The sequence below is a fragment of the Theropithecus gelada genome, chromosome 1 (genome assembly GCF_003255815.1).
Source record: "Theropithecus gelada isolate Dixy chromosome 1, Tgel_1.0, whole genome shotgun sequence".
Lineage (NCBI taxonomy): Eukaryota > Metazoa > Chordata > Mammalia > Primates > Cercopithecidae > Theropithecus > Theropithecus gelada.
In genome coordinates, this window is record NC_037668.1 from 25800400 (window position 1) to 25820612 (window position 20213).

A 20213-nucleotide genomic window follows, 5' to 3' on the forward strand; every position below is an offset into this window, starting at 1 on the left:
TTGAAAATCTCACCTATCCTTCCTCCAATCACATCAACTAGAATTTAGCCTGTTATCCTGACCTTCAAGGTGCTAAGGAATGCTGGACTCTGTACTGCCCAACTATATCCATTTAAAGGCAGCTTCTCCAGTTTAAAAGTTGGCTCAGAGGTGAAGCACTGGTTAAATAACCCAGGTGGTAGTTACACTGTATTAGAATTTTTATATTCTGCCTTCAAATCTGCCCTAAAGCCAGTGATCTGACACTTGGCAGCACTGGTCCTGAAAAGGAGGAGGGAAAGGAAGGAAGGAAGGGGAAGAAAGGGAAGGAAATAAGGAGCGGAAAGATGTCCCACTCCTAGTTGGGTTCTAACTTCATCCCTTATGAAATCACCTTTTTTAAAAAAAAGATGGGGTCTCGCTATGTTGCCCAGGTTGGTCTCAAACTCCTGGGCTCAAGCGATCTGCCTGCCTCAGCCTCCCAAAGTGCTGACATTATAGGCATGAGCCACGATGCCCAGCCATGTAATTTCTCTATCAAACTACTACTTACTGTGGAAAAGGGCCTCTCAATATAACTGGGGAAGCTCATCTTCCCTAAAATTCCCTTGTTCCTACCAGTCATGGGATTTTATTTTTTTCCTTTATTAACAGCATTTCCTAGGTTCTCCCCATCCTTATAGCTTTATACAACTCCAAACCACTTGACCTCTTAGAAGTAGAGCTCTATTATTGATCTTCTGAAAATGATCAGACAAAATGAGAAGAAGCAAAAGCACAATATAGTCCAAGGTGTTTCCTGTGTAGTTTCCTATACTCAGAACAATACAGCAAAGTTTCCCTCCCTCCACTAAAATCCAGGCCTCCACTCTATCTTGCAGGGAGGAGGAGAACCTCAGTTGATAGTAAAAATAGCTTCACCTTCATTTTGGCCCCTTACCATTAGCTAAGTCTGTTCTGCCATCTGTGCTGCTCCCTTTGCTGGACATCTTGAATGATGTTTGCTGTAGCCAGCCTGGGTTTGGGAGAGGAAGAAACCAAAACAATTAAGAAACCACTTGGGAAAGAAGACAATAGGGACAAGATTTAACAATGTACAGGTTTTATCATTTTTATAAAAATGATTTGTGTATGCATGCTTAACACAGCTTCTCAGCTTGTGAAAAGCACACCAGAAATTTTTTCTTCCCTATGTTTAAATTCCATATAATGACATATTTTGGGGGAGGTCAAGTGCCATCTCTTTACTTCACTCACTCAGTAACTGGCAGTGATTTTTCAGATGAGAAAGTGGGAACTAAAAACCTGGAACAGCAGGCGCATATCAAATGACAGGTACTGTAAGCCAAGAGTCTCAATACATAAAGCTAACTTCAGCACTGCCCCCTAGGCAAGAATCTTCCCACGTAAATAAGTGACATATGTATCCTCAAACTTCGTACAACACTTGTTTTCACAACATGAAGAGGTGAGTCAGATTCTGAATATCATTTTACACACAAATCAACAGATAGAAGAAATCAAGCTCGTGGGGGAAGAGATTGAACTTTCTCTCTCTATTCACTCAGATGCCTAACTTCAAACCTATTATTTCTTTTTTTTTTTTTTTTGAGACAAAGTCTCACTCTGTCACCCAGGCTGGAGTGCAGTGGTACAATCTTGGCTCACTGCAAGCTCCGCCTCCCGGGTTCACACCATTCTCCTGCCTCAGCCTCCCAAGTAGCTGGGACTACAGGCACCCGTCACCACGCCCGGCGAATTTTTTGTATTTTTAGTAGAGATGGGGTTTCACTGTGTTAGGCAGGATGGTCTCGATCTCCTGACCTTGTGATCCGCCCGCCTCGGCCTCCCAAAGTTCTGGGATTACAGGTGTGAGCCACCACGCCCGGCCCAACTAACTTCAAACTTATTAAAGGCACAGATACTAAGGATTATAGAGCTGAAACTAGAAATCAGGAGCACCCTATCCCTAGGAAAGAACCTTAAGTTGTTTCGTTTCTCTTAGACTAACAGTCAGAGTCTCTAAGCACAAAGACAAAGGTGGGGAAGAAAAGGGCAACATTTCCATTAAACCATCTCATCCCATTTCATATAATAATGGCAAACATTGTTTCACCTAACAGCACCAGCTTTCATTAGACTCGTCTTTCTTAAGGAATCAGGGTATCTAACTCATTTCCTTTTATGCCACTATAAAACATATTTTTTTTCAGAGCCTCACTGCCACCTCCAGTAAATTCCAAAGAGCAAAGAATAATATTATTCAGATCAGAATTTTGTTAAGCCCTTTCAGTGACTTGGACAAAAGGCACTGGTAAAAGACAAAGTATAATTATGACCCCAGTCCTTGTACCCAGGCACCCTGGCCTCTAATCTTTCAACAGCCCTTTCATTCCCGTGACAATGATTCCAGAATCAGCCTCATCCTTATCCTTTTCCCTGCTACCCTCTACAGAAATCTAAGCTGCTTCATTAAAAGTATCCTCTGTCAAGAGACAGCGGCCCAAAGATTGTTCATAATAGGTCAAGGTGGGAACAGAAATACTGCAAGAGTGGGGCTGAAGCTGACTGAATTTCAGGAAAGGACACCTGGAAGGGTGACGATGAAAGACAACGCCAACAAAAAACAGATATGTGAAGCAACATAAAGAAAAATAGTGAGAAGCTGTTTGCAATGCATTTTGTTTTTGAGGTAGACAGTTTTGTATAGCATTCCTCACACAGCATTTGTTTTTCCCTCTCAATAGTCCTGTTTATATTCTTTAGCATAGGAGCCTATCTTCTCCATCTAGAATTTAAAAGTATATTAATTCCTATCAAGTGGGGAAAATGCACTACTTTGTTAAGATTAATCCCAGCACTTTGGGAGGCTGAGGAGGGCGGATCACCTGAGGTCAGGAGCTCTAGACGAGCCTGACCAACATGGAGAAACTCCGTCTCTACCAAAAATACAAAATTAGCCAGGCGTGGTGGCACATGCCTGTAATCCCAGCTACTAGGGAGGGTGAGGCAGGAGAATCACTTGAACCTGGGAGGCGGAGGTTGCAGTGAGCCGAGATTGCGCCATTGCACTCCAGCCTGGGCAACAAGAGTAAAACTCCATCTCAAAGAAAACAAAAATAAACAAACAAAAAAACACATTAAAAACAAAGGTAATACGCAGACCAGTGTAACACGAAGAACAGATCTGCTGTTTTCCCACCTCCATAATCAAAACTCTTTACCATACGTTTCACCCCACCATTATCCACTCCCAGAGAATTAAAAAGCAGCTCCAGAGAACCTCTCTTAAAACCAAGTATCAACTCCCACAGGAGTCCAGACTGCCTGAACTTTTGACTCATAATTGCTCTAGAAAATACATGTGCACAGATGACAAAGGTAAGTAGAATTAAATGTCAAAATTTCTGCAGAAGGATACTCTAGAGCAGTGGTCTCCAAACTCTGATTATGAACCTCTATCAGTGAAACCTTTGAGCACGAACCTGATGTTCAAAGGTGTGGCATGCACCTGTAATCATAGCTACTCAGAAGGCTGAGAAAGGACTGTTTGAGCTCAGGAATTCAAGACCAGCCTGGGCAGAACTGTGAGACCCCTGTCTCAATCAATTAATCAAGGAGGCAGAGATGCTGTGCCCTAGGTGTCAAGTACAGGAGCCACTGAAAAATCTTTTCTAGTCAGGCACGGCAGCTCATGTCTGTAATCCCAGCACATTGGGAGGTCAAGGCAGGAGTTGGAGACCAGCCTGGGCAACATAAGAAGACCCCCATCACTACAAAAAAGAAAAAAATCAGTCAGGCATATGCCTGTAGTCTCAGCTACTCGGGGCGGGGCTGAGTTGGAAGGATCACATGAGCCACAGAAGTTGAGGCTGCAGTGAGCTGTGATTACACCACGTCTCTCCAGCCTGGACAACAGAGCAAGACGCAGTCTTCAAAACATTAAACAATAAAAAATCTTTTCCATCACCAAAAAATACAGTTTTAACTTTATAAACTGAGGTCTGCAGAGAACATATTTGACCCAAATCCAAACTATCTTCTTCACTTTTCACTATATTTCCAACAAATCCACTATTTTTACTTTGATCAACTTTCACGTAAAATTTAGTCCAAAGCTAATCTCACTGAGGTTGGAAAAGCTGATAAGCTCACTGTCCCAGGTAGTTGGAAGAGTTTAATTAGATTAGCTCCACTGTTCATATTCTAAAAATAACCATAACCCCTGCCAAACTGAAGGTTAAAGAGTAACCCATTGGAGGGTGAGGAAAAAAGGCCCAAGTGCCATTTTAATTTCACTAAGAAATTCCAGTGACCTAGATTTTTCTTGTCTTAGTAAGAATAAAGCCTTAAATTTTTAACCAATTACATGACAAAATATTAACTAAAAACCAGGCAGAAAGACTTTAATACGCTGGATAACAGTACTTTGTAAAAGAGATATGAAGTGTCTCTTGTTTAAAACTACTGGGGCTGCTCTTTCCCCCTAATGATGAAAGATCTGTACAAGAAAGAGACTACGTATCCCTTGTCTGGAGTATCCTCTTATCCAAAATGCTTGGGGCCAGAAGTGTTTCAAATTTTTGAATATCTGCAATATACCAGTTGAGCATCCCAAATCAGAAAATTCAAAACCCAAAATGCTTCAACGAGTATTTCCTTTGAGCATCAAGTTGGCAATCAAAAAGTGTGGCACATATACACCATGTAATACTATGCAGCCATAAAAAAAGATGAGTTCGTGTCCTTTGTAGGGACATGGATGCAGCTGGAAACCATCATTCTCAGCAAACTATCGCAAGAACAGAAAACCAAACACCGCATGTTCTCACTCATAGGTGGGAATTGAACAGTGAGATCACTTGGACACAGGAAGGGGAACATCACACACTGAGGCCTATTGTGGGGAGGGGGGTGTGGGGAGGGATAGCATTAGGAGATACACCTAATGTAAATGATGACTTAATGGGTGCAGCACACCAACATGGCACATGTATACATATGTAACAAACCTGCACGTTGTGTACATGTACCCTAGAATTTAAAGTATTAAAAAAAAAAAAAAAGTTTCAGATTTCAAAGCATTTGAGATTTCAGATTTTTTAATCTGGGATGCTCAACTTGTACCAGAATAACTGAACATTCAACTGCCAAAAGAAAAAGAAAACCTCAATCCATACACTGTTCAATATACAAAAGCTAACTCAAAATGAATCACAGATCTAAATATAACTTAAAACAATACAACTTCCAAAAGAAAACAAAGAAAATAATCTCTGTGACCTTGGGTTAGGCAACAATTTCTTAGGATAGGACACAAAAAGCATATACAAAAAAAATTAATCATTTGGATTTATCAAAATTAAAATCTCACTGGGCGCAATGGCTCAGGCCTGTAATCCCAGCACTTTGGGAGGCCAAGGCAGGCAGATCACCTGAGGTCAGGAGTTCGAGGCTAGCCTGACCAACATGATAAAACCCCATTTCTATTAAAATACAAAATTAGCTGGGGTGGTGGCACATGCCTGTAGTCCCAGCTACTCAGGAGGCTGAGGCAGGCGAATCGCTTGAACCTGGGAGGCAGAGGTTGCAAGTGAGCCGAGATCGCACCATTGCACTCCAGCCTAGGCAACAGAGAGAGACTCCATCTCAAAAACAAACAAAGAAAAGAACTGTAAATAATAATCCCTCGAAAAGATCCTCAACATTATTAATAATTAAGAAAATATAAATTAAAACCACAAAGAGAATCCACTAAACACCTATTAGAATGGTCAAAAATTGTTTAAATAACAAAAATTTACTTTATTAAGTACTAACAAGAAGTAGCACAACTCTTATACACTGTTACTAGACATGCAAAAGAGTACAGTCATTTTGAAAAAAGCAATTTGGCAGTTTCTTATGAAGTTAAATATACACTTATCATACAACTCAGGAATCCCACTTCAGCTTCAGAAATTTATATAAGAAAAAAGAGGTTCAGATCTGTTAAACCAGCAATTTGGGAGGCTGAGGCAGGAGGATAGCTTGAGTCCAGGAATTAAAGACCAGCCTGGGTAACATAGCAATACCCCATCTTTAAAAATAAATAAATAGCCGGGCGCGGTGGCTCAAGCCTGTAATGCCAGCACTTTGGGAGGCCGAGATGGGCGGATCACGAGGTCAGGAGATCGAGACCATCCTGGCTAACACGGTGAAACCCCGTCTCTACTAAAAATACAAAAAACTAGCCGGGCGAGGTGGCGGCGCCTGTAGTCCCAGCTACTCCGGAGGCTGAGGCAGGAGAATGGCGCAAACCCGGGAGGCGGAGCTTGCAGTGAGCTGAGATCCGGCCACTGCACTCCAACCCGGGCGACAGAGCAAGACTCCGTCTCAAAAAAATAAATAAATAAATAAAATAAATAAGAATGAAAATGTATGCCACAAAATTAAAAATATCCTCTAGGTGAATGTTCTAATAGTTTTACTTAAATTCATCAAAAAACTGGAAACAAATGTTCTTCAGCTGGGTCATGGATGAACAAATTGTGGTAGGTCCACACAATGGGATACTACTGAGCAATAAAAAGGAATGAACTACTTACTGACACAAGCAACAACATGGATAGATCTCAAGTATGTTATGGTAAGTACAATAATTCAGACTCAAACAGCTATACAATATATGATTCCACTTATAGTACTTTCTGGAAAAGATAAACCTATAGGAATAGAGAGATCAGGGACTACTAGGGCTTGTGGGTAGGGAAATGAAACTGACTGCAAAAGAGCATGAGAAAATTTTTTGGAATGATGGAAATGTTCTATGCCCCAATCATGTTGGTATTACATAACTATGCCTTTGTCAGAATTAAAAGAATAGGCCAACTTAAAAAAGGATAAATTTTACTGTATATAAATTATACTTGAATAAACGTGGCCTAAAAAGAGAGAACGCAGGTCGGCGCGGTGGCTCACGCCTGTAATCTCAGAACTTTGGGAGGCCAAGGGGGGCGGATCACCTGAGGTCAGGAGTTCAAGACCAGCCTGACCAACATGGAGAAACCCCATCTCTACCAAAAGTACAAAAAAATTAGCCGGGCATGGTAGCGCATGCCTGTAATCCCAGCTACTCGGGAGGCTGAGGCAGGAGAACTGCTTGAACCCGGAAGGTGGAGGTTGCGGTGAGCCGAGATCGCGCCATTGCACTCCAGCCTGGGAAACAAGAGAGAAACTCTGTCTCAAAAAAAAGAGAGAGGATGAGAGAAGAGTGATGGGGGAAAAATAATGCAAACTGTTAAATGACATAATACCATCAAAAACACTAAATTCTCAAGGCTGTGATTAATAGAAGTTGACTAAAATGGTCAATATGTCACAGCAAATGACAGCATAATGTCCAGACTTCTCACCTGAAAACGAAAGTGCTGAAACAATTTTTGCTGCAACCAAGACTGCCTATGTGATTTCTCAGCGACCACATTAATGGCAAGATGAATTCTAAATACATAAAAAGTCTACAACCCTATTGTCTTGGTGATAACTAAGAAGAGCAGAAATTTAAGTAGCTCAAAGTTATTCTTGTGGTTGTACTATTAATTTGTATGTTTATGCTCTTTATTTTTTTTAATTTCTCTGAAGTTCACTTTAAATCCTTTGGTGTCTAGGGTCTATGAATACTGGTCTGACAACTACCTTACCTTGAGCCCGATCGAAACATCAACATCTAAATATTATTATTGTCCTTTATCCCTTTACTAAGACCTGACCTCAGTCTGTCAAATCTCATGGTTTATATAATCCCAGCATTCTCTCAAACCAGTGCCTGTCTCATTCTGCTACTCAAGTACCCAACTCTCCTACATAAACATCCATATTTAAATGAGACAAGATTTTAGAATTTCCTCTGAAACTAGAAGATGATGAGAAAATACTTCAATTATTATTAAGACAGAGAGCCACAAAGTCCCAAGTTTCTCTCAGGAGGACAGATGTCCCTTACCACTCATAAATGAACAGCTGTTCAGGGTTGATCTCCATCCAAAGTACAAATTTGCTTTTCTAGGTCCCACAGTCCATCTGGTATCAACTAGTTCTACTTTCTCCACCTCCAATTTTTGTTTCCAAGATGAAATGGCTCATTTTAACTTCATTTTACTTTCCTTAATATTTCTCCTTCACAAGAAACACTTACTTCTCCAAGCCTACTTTCCTGACTTAGAATAGTGGTTTTGCAGATTTTTTTTTTTTTTTTTTTTTTTTAAGACAGGGTCTCGCCGTTGTCCAGGCTGGAATGCAGTAATGGGATCTCAGCTCACTGAAGCCTCGACCTCCCAGGCTCAAGTGATGCTCCCACCTCAGCCCCTTCAGTAGCTGGGACTACAGGTGCACACCGCCATGCTCAGCTAAATTTTTTGTATTTTTTTGTAGAGATGGCGGTGGGGGACATGTTGCCCAGGCTGGTCTCAAATTCCTGGACTCAAGTGATCCACCTTCCTTGGCCTCCCAAAAAGCTGAGATTACAGGTGTGAGCCACCGCACCTGGCCGGGTGGTGTTTATCAATCAGAGAACCTCAGGCACTGAAACTCAAAGGATGACCCCAAAGAGGCTGAAACTCATTACATAAAGCGTGTTTATTGTAGGTAGGACTTTAGTTCTGGGCTATTTTCTAATAAGTACTTGGAGGGGTCGAACATACGACACTGTCTCCTCTGGTAGGCTGGACAGATGAGCAGAAAGAAACTGAATGTTTCTGGAATGGGAAAATTAATCTCTATTCCTACTGTGCTGAAGATTTGACAGTACAAACAACCCAACTGCAGAGAGGCTCTAGCACGTACACTCTAGCTGGGAGTCTAGGCTACTCATTTTTATACAAACTATAAGCCTCTGGCACCACCCAGTGGCCTATCTGTAAGCAAACATGCTGTTACACAACAGCATTGGTACCAGGCAATACAGAAGCTACAAATATAAACAAGGCAGTCACAATCCCTTTTGTAGCCAATTAATCAATTAGGAAAAATGAGTATATAACCATGATACAAGAGATACAAGTATCAATATCTTTTTTTAAAAAGATAAATAGAATGCTGTTGTGGTTGAACAGAGGAAAAGATTATATTTAGTTTCAGGGAAAAGGAAACGCTTCTATGGAAAATAAGGTTTTAAGATGGGCCTTAAAAGACAGGCAGGATTTCAATGGGTAGAGTTGAGAAAGACATTCCACAGGACCAGAGCGAGAAAAGACATGGAGGTTAAAAACCTGACATGGTCAAGAAACATACACAGGTAGTCTAGTTTGGCTAGCCAGTAAGGTATAGTTGATAAGAGGTATAATGAAAGCTTTGTTCTTGCGGGGGGCAGTGTCAGGCATCAGGGAAATTATTTTGTCAAAGATAATAAGATGGACTAAAACAAAAGAAAAGGAAAGAGAAACAAGTTTAAAAGCTATTATAGTTGCCAAGATAAGAAGTAATGAGGGGCTGTCTTGAGTGGATGGCAAAGGGAATTAAAAAGGGATCAACATGAGAATGGTCGTAAAGGGAGGTAATGTTTAGCTCAATAAGCAGTTACAAAGCTGAGTCAAAAAAGACAAGTTCTTAGTCTGGTGCCCAGAGGAAATCAAGTGACACAAATGAGATGCTGGTAGGTGGGATAAGAGATTATTCTGAATATATTTAAAATCCAAGCTGACATGTTAGGTAGGAAAGTAGTGACAAACAAATTTAAGTTTGAAACTTAAATAAAGTAGGGCCAGAGATATAGACTTGTGAGTTATCTGTACAGAGAAACTTCAAAATCAAACACCTTGTAAATCATACCTCAAACAATTAGGCACCTAAGAAGGCTCTGGGAGAGGAAGTTCAAGGGAAGAATCTTCAGGAATACCTACTCTTAGAGAAAAGAAAGGAGAGCAGAGAGAAAAATTGAGAAGAACGAATGATAAAAATTAAATCTCTGGAAGTCAAGAATAAAAAGGTTTCAAGGTGGCCGGGCGCTGTGGCTCATGCCTGTAATCCCAGCACTTTGGGAGGCCAAGGCTGGAGGATCGCTTGAGCCCAGGAGTTTGAGACCAACCTGGGCAACATTGGGAGACTCTGTCTCTACAAAAAATTCAAAAATTAGGCCGGGCACAGTGGCTGACGCCTAAGTGATGCTGGTAATCCCAGCACTTTGGGAGGCTGAGGCGGGCGGATCACCTGAGGTCAGGAGTTTGAGACAAGTCTGGCCAAAATGGTAAAACCCTGTCTCTACTAAAAATACAAAAATTAGCCACACGTGGTGGCACACGCCTGTGATCCCACCTACTCGGGAGACTGAGGCAGGAGAATCACTTGAACCTGGGAGGCAAAGGTTGCAGTGAGCCGAGATCGCACCATTGCACTCCAGCCTGGGCGACACGGCGAGATTCTGTCTCAAAAATAAATAAATAAAATAAAATAAAAAAATAAAAAGCAGGGTGTGGTGGTATACACCTGTAGTCCCAGCTACTTGGGAGGCTGAAGTGGGAGGATCACTTGAGCCCCAGAGGTCAAGATGGCAGTGAGCCGTGATGGGGTCACTGTACTCCAGCCTGGGTGACAGAGCAAGACCCTGTCTCAGAAAAACGAAACCAAGAAGGTAAGGAGGACAGTCCATGCTTTCAAAAAATACAGAAAACAGTATACTGTTAAAAGGCTGTAAGAGTCAGAACAGCTTTTCCCCTGGAATTATCTCAGAGATTGAATGGAATGCTGATTTTCTCTCTAGTAAAGAATCATAAAACACTAGGATTCGGCTGTCTCTTAGGTCTATAAAAATTATTTCCTGGGCTGGGTGCAGTGGCTCATGCCTGTAATCTCAACACTTTGGGAGGCCAAGGCGGGTGGATCATGAGGTCAGGAGTTTGAGACCAGCCTGGCCAACATGGTGAAATCCCGTCTCTACTAAAAATACAAAAATCAGCTGGGTGTGGTGGAGCATGCCTGTAATCCCAGCTACTGGGGAGACTGAGGCAGGAGAATCACATAAACTGGAAGGCGGAGGTTGCAGGGAGCCAAGATTGTGCCACTGCACTCCAGCCTGGGCCAAAGAACGAAACTCTGTCTCCAAAAAAAAAAAAAAAAAAAAATTGTTTCCTTAAAAAACTCATTAGCTTACCAATATAGCATAACTATGTCTAAACAATGAAAAATGTCTTTATTCCTACTGTCATTTGAATACTTTATATACATATATTTTTAAGAAATATTTAATTCTACCTTTCAGTTCATTTGCTTCATCATTTGGCTTTGAAAAGCCCTGTTTTTTTTTTTTTTTTTTTTGGCCAGGCACTGTGGCTCATGCCTATAAACTCCACACTTTAGGAGGCCAGACCGGGCGGATCATGAGGTCAACAGATCAAGACCATCTTGGCCAACATGGTGAAACCCTGTCTCTACTAAAAATACAAAAATTAGCTGGGCATGGTGGGATGCACCTGTAGTCTTAGCTACTCGGAGGCTGAGGCAGGAGGATTGCTTGAACCCAAGAGGAGAAGGCTGCAGTGAGCCAAGATCACGCCATTGCACTACAGGCTGGTGACAAAGCAAGACGCTGTCTAAAAAAAAAAAAAAAAAAGTCCTGTTTTTAAAGACAGCATGTGTTATGAAAGAAAGAAAAGGGCTCTGGTGTCAAGCAGACCTGGGTTTGAATTCTACCTCTACCACCTGCTTTCAAGTTTTTTTTTGTAAAATGGGATAATATCACCACCCTGCAGGAATTTAGAGGATTAAAGACAAGGTATGCTAAGAGCCTGTTTGTACATAGTAGGCATTTATATTATTTTTCTAGTTTCCCATCTCTATACCAGACTACATTTCCTAGAAGCCTAGACTTCCTTACCACTCAGCAATGATTCTCCAAACATCATATACAATATAGGACACAGTTCCAAGTCTATGAAATCTGCCTACCCATTCTCTCTGGCGTTTTAAAGAATTCAGAGAGCTCCGTTAATATCTTCTTTCAAGTATTCATGTTCTACGAACTACAGTAAGGCAGTCTACCCAGGAACCCACAATATAAGCCTCCCTAAGTTTTTCTCCCTCTTTTAATTAAAAAAATTTTTTTTTACTATTATTATTGTAGAGACGGAGTCTCACTATCTTGTCGAGTAGTCTCAAACTCCCGAGCTCAAGTAATCCTCCTACCTTGGCCTCCCAAAGTGCTGGGATTATAGGCATGAACCACCAAACCTGGCCTCTTCTCCCTCTTGAAGGTTCTGAGGATACCCAAGATGGAGGACTGCAAAGCAATCACCATGGATAATGATAAGGATTCAAACTATGAATAAGGAACTTTGTTCCTTCTTTGAATTAATGCCTTCTCTCCCTACTGGTAACATCAAATGCCCAGTGTTTATAGTTTACTGGCTTTAATTCTTTTTTTTTTTTTGAGACAGGGTCTCACTCTGTCACCCAGGCTGGAGTACAGTGTTGTGATCCTGGCTCACTGCAACCTCTGCCTTCCGGGTTCAAGCAATTCTCCTGCCTCAGCCTCCCAAGTAGCTGGGACTACAGGCGCATGCCACTGCAGCTGACTAACTGTTGTATTTTTAGTAGAGATGGAGTTTTGCTATGTTGGCCAGGTTGGTCTCGAACTCCTGGCCTCAGGTGATCCGCCCGCCTCAGCCTCCCAAAATGCTGGGATTACAAGCATAAGCCACCATGAGTGGCCTCTGGTTTTAATTCTAATAAAAGTATTTCAGACTATGTCAAGAACGCACTCTAACCCTTAAGTGTTAATTTCCAGCAGCAGAACTAAGAAACTTTTTTTTTTTTTTTTTAAAGAGACAAGGTCTTGCTATGTTGCCCAGGCTGGCCTGAAACTCCTCGGCTCAAGCAGTCCTCCCAACTCAGCCTTCTGAGTAGTCAGGATTACAAGTACACGCCACTGCACCTGGCTAAGAGACCTTTCTATAAAAACATCCAAGCGCGTTTATCTCAATTTAACTAATTCTTAGGGAAATCTACTTTTCATTTTGTTTCCATCTCGATTTACGTTTACATCAGAAGTCTGTTGCCATTAACAGTTTTTGCCATTTATATTTCAAATTTTTCTTAAATTGCTGGAGAGGATTTAAGATGAAAAAATGATGCTCCAAAGGTACAACTTACAATAAAACAGTGAAGAGAGGCTTAAAACATCAAGAAGTGCCTTCCTACAGGTTAGGTTAGAAGAAAGGGTCTAATGTTGGATCCTAAGTAAGGTTACCAAAACATACCTGGTAATGTGCCAATGATTAAAGTACACCAGAGGAATACAGTCACTTGGCTACCACTAGAGGTAAACCCTATAGTAGCTTTCCAGATGGCTAAGAAAAAACCAGGAAGAAAAAAAAAAAAAGGCATGTGAGGCAAATATGTATGCTTAACTTCAGAACTTGGCCAGACTTCCTTAAACAGTATCTTCAGAGGATAAATAGCAAATATCTAATCTCAGATACAATGATGAGAATTTTTGCAATGACCCAATCCACTAGACATACTATTAATACATTTCATTAATAAGATGCCATCTTTGTCATATTAATTACTCCCCAGTGCCCTACTGGCAACCTCAAGGCAGCCTCCGTTCATTAATTTATCTGTATCATAACACATTTCTGAGGTTAGGTGGTACTTGAGAAATCTGGCTTCTGGCCCAGGAACTATGTCCTGTAGAGGTAGAGATTAAAAAAAAAAAAAAAAAAAAAAAAAAAAACCCTCAAAAAAAAAAAGAAAAAAAAAAAAAAAAAAAAAAAAAAAAAAACCTGCTACAAAGAAGTGACTAATTCATAAAATTCATCACTCACCAATTTTTGAAAAGCTTTCAAAGACTTTCTACTCACTCCAAGAGCAGAATGACTAAATCAATAAAGAGCAAGTAGCCTCCTTTTCTGACTGATTTTAACAGCAATGACTTTTCTTGGGTACATTCGTGAAAATAAAAGATGAAGTTTTAATACTACTACAAAGCTAAGCTAAAACTCAATGGCTTTTGGCTCTAAAATGAAAATATATAAAGTCACCACTCCATGCCTATTGCTAATTCAATTAATTCAGTTGCCTGCATTCCAAACAGATGAGGGTAAACAGCAGATTATCTTAGCTCACTGATAATCTGCTTTAAAAAAAAAAAAAAAAAAAAAAGCTAACTCAGTCTCAGAGACTTAAAAACTAACTCTAACACCAATGTTATGCAATACAAAGTCTTGTGTGGATACCGTTATTTCTCTTTTATAATCTGGGTATTTCCTAGACATGTTTAGAATAAACTTTTCTACAGCAAAAATAATGGAGTAATGAATCTATCTACTGAAAGCATTTTAATAGTCACTTTATGATTTTAAAAGTCTATAACTCACCTGATAGAATACAAGACTTAGAGGATGAAACTCAAGATCCCAGTCTTTCACAACAGGGTGCGCTTCTATACAATGTCTCCTTACTAGAATCTGTTTGTTTTTAAAATGTCAGTATTGTTTTAAACTGGCAACAAAGAGGCTGCTTTCTTTCAGCTCTCTGTAGACAAGCTTCTGTCTTAGGTTGGTCCTACTCAACACTAAGGACCATGGCACCGGGACTGATTCTTTTTTTTTTTTGAGACCAGGTCTCGCTCTGTTGCCCATACTAAAGTGCAGTGGTGCAATCTCAGCTCACCGCAGCCTCTACTCCTGGACTCTATCTTCCCACCTCAGCCTCCCAAGGAGATAGGAGTGCAAGTACTTGCCCCATGCTTGGCTATCTTTTTAACTTTTTGTAGAAACAAGGTCTCAACATCACCTAGGCTGGACTTGAACAACTAGGCTTAAGTGATCCTCCCACCTTGGCCTCCCAAAAGTGCTGGGATCACAGCTATGAGCCAACTGCACTTGGCCTGGCAGATTTTTATACATTTAATTGACTGCACGTAGCAGGGCGCAGAGGCTCACGCCTGTAATCCTGTTCTGGGAGGCTGAGGCAGGAGGACTGCTTGAGCCCAGGAGTTCGAGATCAGCCTGGGCAATATGGTGAAACCTCATTTTTATAAAAAATACAACAATTAGCCAGGTATGGTGGCGTGCACCTGTAGTCCCAGCTACTCAAGAGGCTGAGATGGGAGGATCACCTAAACTCAGGAGGTCGAGGTTGGAGTGAGCCATGATGGTGCCACTGCACTCCACCCCAGGTGACAGAGTGAGAACCTGTTTCAAAAATAAATAAATAGGCCGGGCGTGGTGGCTCAAGCCTGTAATCCCAGCACTTTGGGAGGCCGAGACGGGCGGATCACGAGGTCAGGAGATCGAGACCATCCTGGCTAACAGGGTGAAACCCCGTCTCTACTAAAAAATACAAAAAGCTAGCTGGGCGAGGTGGTGGGCGCCTGTAGTCCCAGCTACTCGGGAGGCTGAGGCAGGAGAATGGCATGAACCCGGGAGGCGGAGCTTGCAGTGAGCTGAGATCTGGCCACTGCACTCCAGCCTGGGCGACAGAGCGAGACTCCGTCTCAAAAAAAAATAAAAAATAAAAAAAATAAATAAAAAATAAATAAATAGACTGCACTTTAAGAGGTTGGTGGTGAGAACTAAAAGGTCATAAGCATTCTTAGCCTTCCACTCCAACCATCCTAGGAAATACTACCTAATAAGATGTCATAATTCTTAAGTAAACACCTAAAACCCTGGAAATATAAAAATATCTTCAAGCTGGGTGCTGTGGCTATGCCTGTAATCCCAGCACTTTGGGAGGCCAAGATGGCAGCATCACTTGAGACGAGCTGGGCAAGTAAGACCTCATCTCTAAAAAAAAAAAAAAAAAAAAATTAGCTAGGTATGGTGATATGCCTATGGTCCCAGCTACTCAGTTGAGGTGGGAAGATCACTTGAGCCCAGGAGTTTGAGACCAGCCTGGGCAACAATGTGAGACCCTATCTCTACAAAAACCAAAAATAAAAAAAAACTTTAGAAGACAAAAAGTTTACAGTGTGGCCCACAGACTAGAAATACTGATTTACTATACACAGATGTTACCTGGGGATTCTTACCCAGCACATAAGGAAATAGAGTCCAAGTTATCCCTTTCAAAGTATTTTCTTTTCTCCTCCCACCCTTTCCGTCACCCGACATGGATCTTCAGAGTTCATAAAAACACAAATGATACAAATGCAATCTCAACCCATCTCACCACCACCCTGAAGAGTCCTTACCTTACAATGGAGAATTCAGACCCCAGATGATGGCAGTTAAAAGTTCATCAAATCTAAACTGATCACTGGTCTGAATGACACAGCCGCTTTCATTGCGATATTATCAGTACTTAATTTTCATGTGCCCTTGCCAAAAAGATGTGAAAGAAAAGCCAACAAAGGGTTAAAAACTCTTCATCTGTGCTGTCATATTATTAAGATGGTCCAGCTGTGGAGCTGAAAAAAGAACTCTTTGGCCGGGTACGGTGGCTAACATCTGTAAACCCAGCACTTTGGGAGGCCAAGGCGGGCGGATCATGAGGTCAGGAGATTGAGACCATCCTGGCCAACATGGTGGAACCCCTCCTCTACTAAAAATACAAAAATTAGCTGGTCAAGGTGGCGCATGCCTGTAATCCCAGCCACTCGGGAGGTTGAGGCAGGATAATCACCTGAACCAGGAAGTTGGAGGTTGCAGTGAGCTGAGATCGCGCCACAGCATCCCAGCCTGGCAACAGAGCGAGACTCCATCTCAAAAACAAACAAACAAACAAAAAACAAACCAAAAAAACCCTCTTCATTCCTAACTCCCTAGCCCTGATTCACTTTAAAAAGAAATGAAAACCTTCTCCTCACACAGTTCTTTGATAATTTGTTGATGAGGATCACTGTACAGCCCAACGACAAGGAAAAAAAAGTATTCCCTTCACGGCAAAAAAGGAAAGTATAAAGGGTAGTTGCAGGAGAGGTAAACAACATTGTAGCAGAAAGGGAAAGAATTGCAACACTGCCAACTCTGATCAGGTGTGCTAACAGAGAGACCAAGAAGAAGGAACCAATGAACAAAAAAATTTACTGATGTTTAAGAATACATTTTGAAATATACATACACCAATATCTAATATTCTGTCCTCTGGTTATGAACCCCCACCAGGGGATTCATGTTCAGAAGACAATTCTAGGTGGGCACTTACAAAGGACACGTCTAAGTTGATCAATTAAAAATCTGTTGGGAAAATTAACCAGTAAAATATGTTTTAAGGCGAAATGTAAAAGAAGCATAAATTGATGTATAACTTATTCAAAGCTATATCAATGATATGCAGAAAAAAAACAAAACATTTTTTGAGTGTGTACCACGTGCTCTTAGATTACTAAGAGCTTTAAATAGATTCCCTATAATACTAACAATGACCCTGGGAGGTAAGCGGTATTATCACACTTTTAGAGTTGTGGAAATTAAGAGTCAGAGAAGTTTAAGTAACTTGCTCAAGGTCACATGGCTAAGAAATATTAGTCTAGTATTTAAACCTTAAAATTAAATTAAAAGTCTGTCCAATCTCTAAAGACTGTCCTTTTCTCTTTATATCTTACTGATACACATACACACCATCACTAATCATTTTATTCCAGTACATAATTAGCGTTTTCTAATTCAGTCATCAAATGGAATAAAACTCACCAGCGTCACTCAATCTTTTCCCACTACAAATCATAAAGACATTAGGAATCAGCCAGGCCTGCCTTCCAGTCACTTAGCTTTTCTGTCACATGCCATGAGCCTCTAGTCTCTGCTACCAGAAACCTGAAAGCTTCAGGAAAACTGCATTTATAAGTATGTTCTGAGTCCCTTTTTGGCACCAACCCATGCTGCTGAATGCCCAGGATGTTTCTTCTGCTAACCAAGAATTCTTCAGACCAGCTACAAAAGAAAGAGCAGCCACTATTTATTTATTTATTTTTTTACAAAAAATTTCCCACTATATCCTAAAAAGTCGGAATTCTGAAATAGACTGGACTCAGACACCAACTAAAAGCAGCATCACTCATCACTCCCCAGCTTTTAGTTACAAGCAGCTAAATATTCTCCTCTAAATACCAAGGGATGACAACCCAAAGCTGTGAGAGGGGAAGAGATCTGATTTGACAACAGGCTGAACAGAACGCAGGCTAACTAAATTCCAGTTTTTAACAACGTAAGAAATATGATCGAAACATAGACAAAATACAATGAAAATGAATAAAGAAGAAAAGAAGACATGGGGTAGGGGGCACGCACTCACTCCTAGGCATAAGTCATTTGAAGACATACAGCAATAGTTTAGGACGGAAAGACAAGAAGCCCACAGACAATTAAACTTGTAAAAGTAATTCAAACAGAGCTGGAACAAAGCCAAGAACAACACCCAAACTCTTTGGGAAACTGGTAGGAATTTTATGACTGTAGTGGTCAGCAGCTGAGCATCAGGGTAGTCTGTCTTGAACTCAAGAATTTTAATGCCTCCAACTCCCACTCACCTTTCCTCCTTTTATCACTGAAGTAAGGCCAGGTTGAGCTCCTGAGAAAATAGGTCTGTCGATTCACTGAAGGACTGAGAAAAGTTAAAATTTACATGGCAAAGGTGTGTCTTCTACTGAACATAATAAAAATATTTATGAATACACTTCAGTATGTTTAGGCCTTCTCAAAACTATTTAAAAGCAGAATAATTTATCTAATTCTAATTACTCAATAACCTACACGCATATGGAAATAAAATGAACCAACATGAAGATTAGAAGCCAGGCAAGTAATCTCCCAGCTCCACTAAAACGTAAAGTCATTTAAAAGGATAACCTGAATCTTTTCAACGCTAAACCATAACCAAACAACCTCTCAACAAGAAGCCACAGAGCAGAGGGGGAAATCCCGGAGAGAATGTGATAGCGCTAGTGCCGGTTTGTTTACAGAGACTCCAGTAACAATCATGAGTCAGAAATTCAAGCCACCAGATGCTTTCCAACTAACAGGGACCAAATGGGACCGTTCTAAGATATCCTAAAAGATCTGGGAGTTAGAGGAGGTAAACTAAGAGAATTATAACACAAAGGGTACAAGACCACAAGGCAACAACCGACTCCGGGATTCTTGGACCTCCGCCTTCCGTACAAAGTGCTGGGCCTGGGAACTTGGGATGGGGGAGGGGGACCCATTGCGCGGTGGCCCTGAGGTGAGGGGGAGACGCAGGGCGAGCCATGTCCCTCAATCTAAGGGGAGAAATAGGAGCGCACAAATGGGTCACCCAACGAAGCAAGGCGTCCCTGTGAACTGTGGGGCTGGCTCTTGGGGGCAACCCCAGGGCTGACCTGAGGAAAGGACAACCGGTATTCCCGGCGATGACTTCGGGTCGGCGGAAGGAAAAGACCTGAGCGCTAAGAGCTTGGGAAAGGGGTCAGGCCCATCCTTAAGGGAAACCGGCTGGGGAGCGGAGAGGGGGCAGGCCGAGCCGGAACGAGACACAGACCGGGTAAGGTCAAGGGGGGGGGGTGTCCGGCTGGGGCAGTTACAAGCACGGGAATCGGCGAGGCTCAGCAGCCCGCTTCCCGTCTTGGGTCATCCTTCTGCTAGCGGCTGCTCCGACTGTTCCAGGCCCAGCCGCCCCGTCCACTGCCACCACCAACGCCGCCGCCATCTTACACTGGCCAGCGGCCGCCACCACCACCACCACCGCCTCCGCTCTCTGCGCTTGCGCCTGCGCTGCCACGCTTTCCGGCCCCGTTTGCGACGATGTGCTCGAGAAGACTGAGGGAAGAGTGGTCGCGCGAGCTCACGGCTCGCAACCCTCCTCGAAGGACGCACAAGGGGCGGGGCTTAAGGCCAACGGAAAACAGAGGGAGGGGCGCGTGCGCATTACCGAAGAGGCAAAGTTGTTTTTGTAGTTTCTTCGGGCTTGCTTTTCTTGTGATACTCAAAACAAATGCGAGTTAGGGGCTTCCCAGAGTTGTGATAGAAATAAACTAAATTTCCAGGCTACCTCCTGGATGATGGCCAATTTTGCCGTTTTTGAATACTGGGAACGAGCAATGATTGCCACAAGGATTTTTCTGAAAATCCCCGTTTCCTTTCAGGACTTCGTTTCCTTAAGTGGTTTCTATACTATCGAGGCCCATTTTCCCCTGAGAGTCTCCATTTACGTATTTTTAAAGAAGGGGCTCAGTAGCTTTAAGTGTAGCTATTCCAGAGGCTCTTTTCTGAAGAGGGGTGGTGTGGTAAAGGTTCCCATATCGGGTGATATGGGGTGACTGTTGTACTCTGTTTGGTTAT

At 41.9% G+C, this 20213-nt stretch overlaps 1 protein-coding gene across 5 annotated transcripts in view; it reads right to left on the reverse strand.

Moving 5' to 3' along the window:
• DCAF8 (DDB1 and CUL4 associated factor 8) overlaps nucleotides 1-19912 on the reverse strand; it is a 46768-nt gene extending 26856 nt beyond the window's left edge. Inside the window, exons 1-3 of one of the 5 annotated variants that reach the window (XM_025379979.1) lie at nucleotides 19587-19912; nucleotides 18428-18501; nucleotides 920-994 (exon numbers count right to left, since the gene is read on the reverse strand). In XM_025379979.1, the coding sequence (XP_025235764.1) occupies nucleotides 920-968 (49 nt within the window). In that variant the 5' untranslated portion in view covers nucleotides 969-994; nucleotides 18428-18501; nucleotides 19587-19912. Of the gene's footprint in view, nucleotides 1-919; nucleotides 995-18427; nucleotides 18502-19255 lie in introns of all 5 variants that reach the window. The other 4 variants (XM_025379959.1, XM_025379969.1, XM_025379997.1 and 1 more) reach the window with 4 other exon arrangements.
• Between the last annotated feature and the right edge of the window lie 301 nt (nucleotides 19913-20213).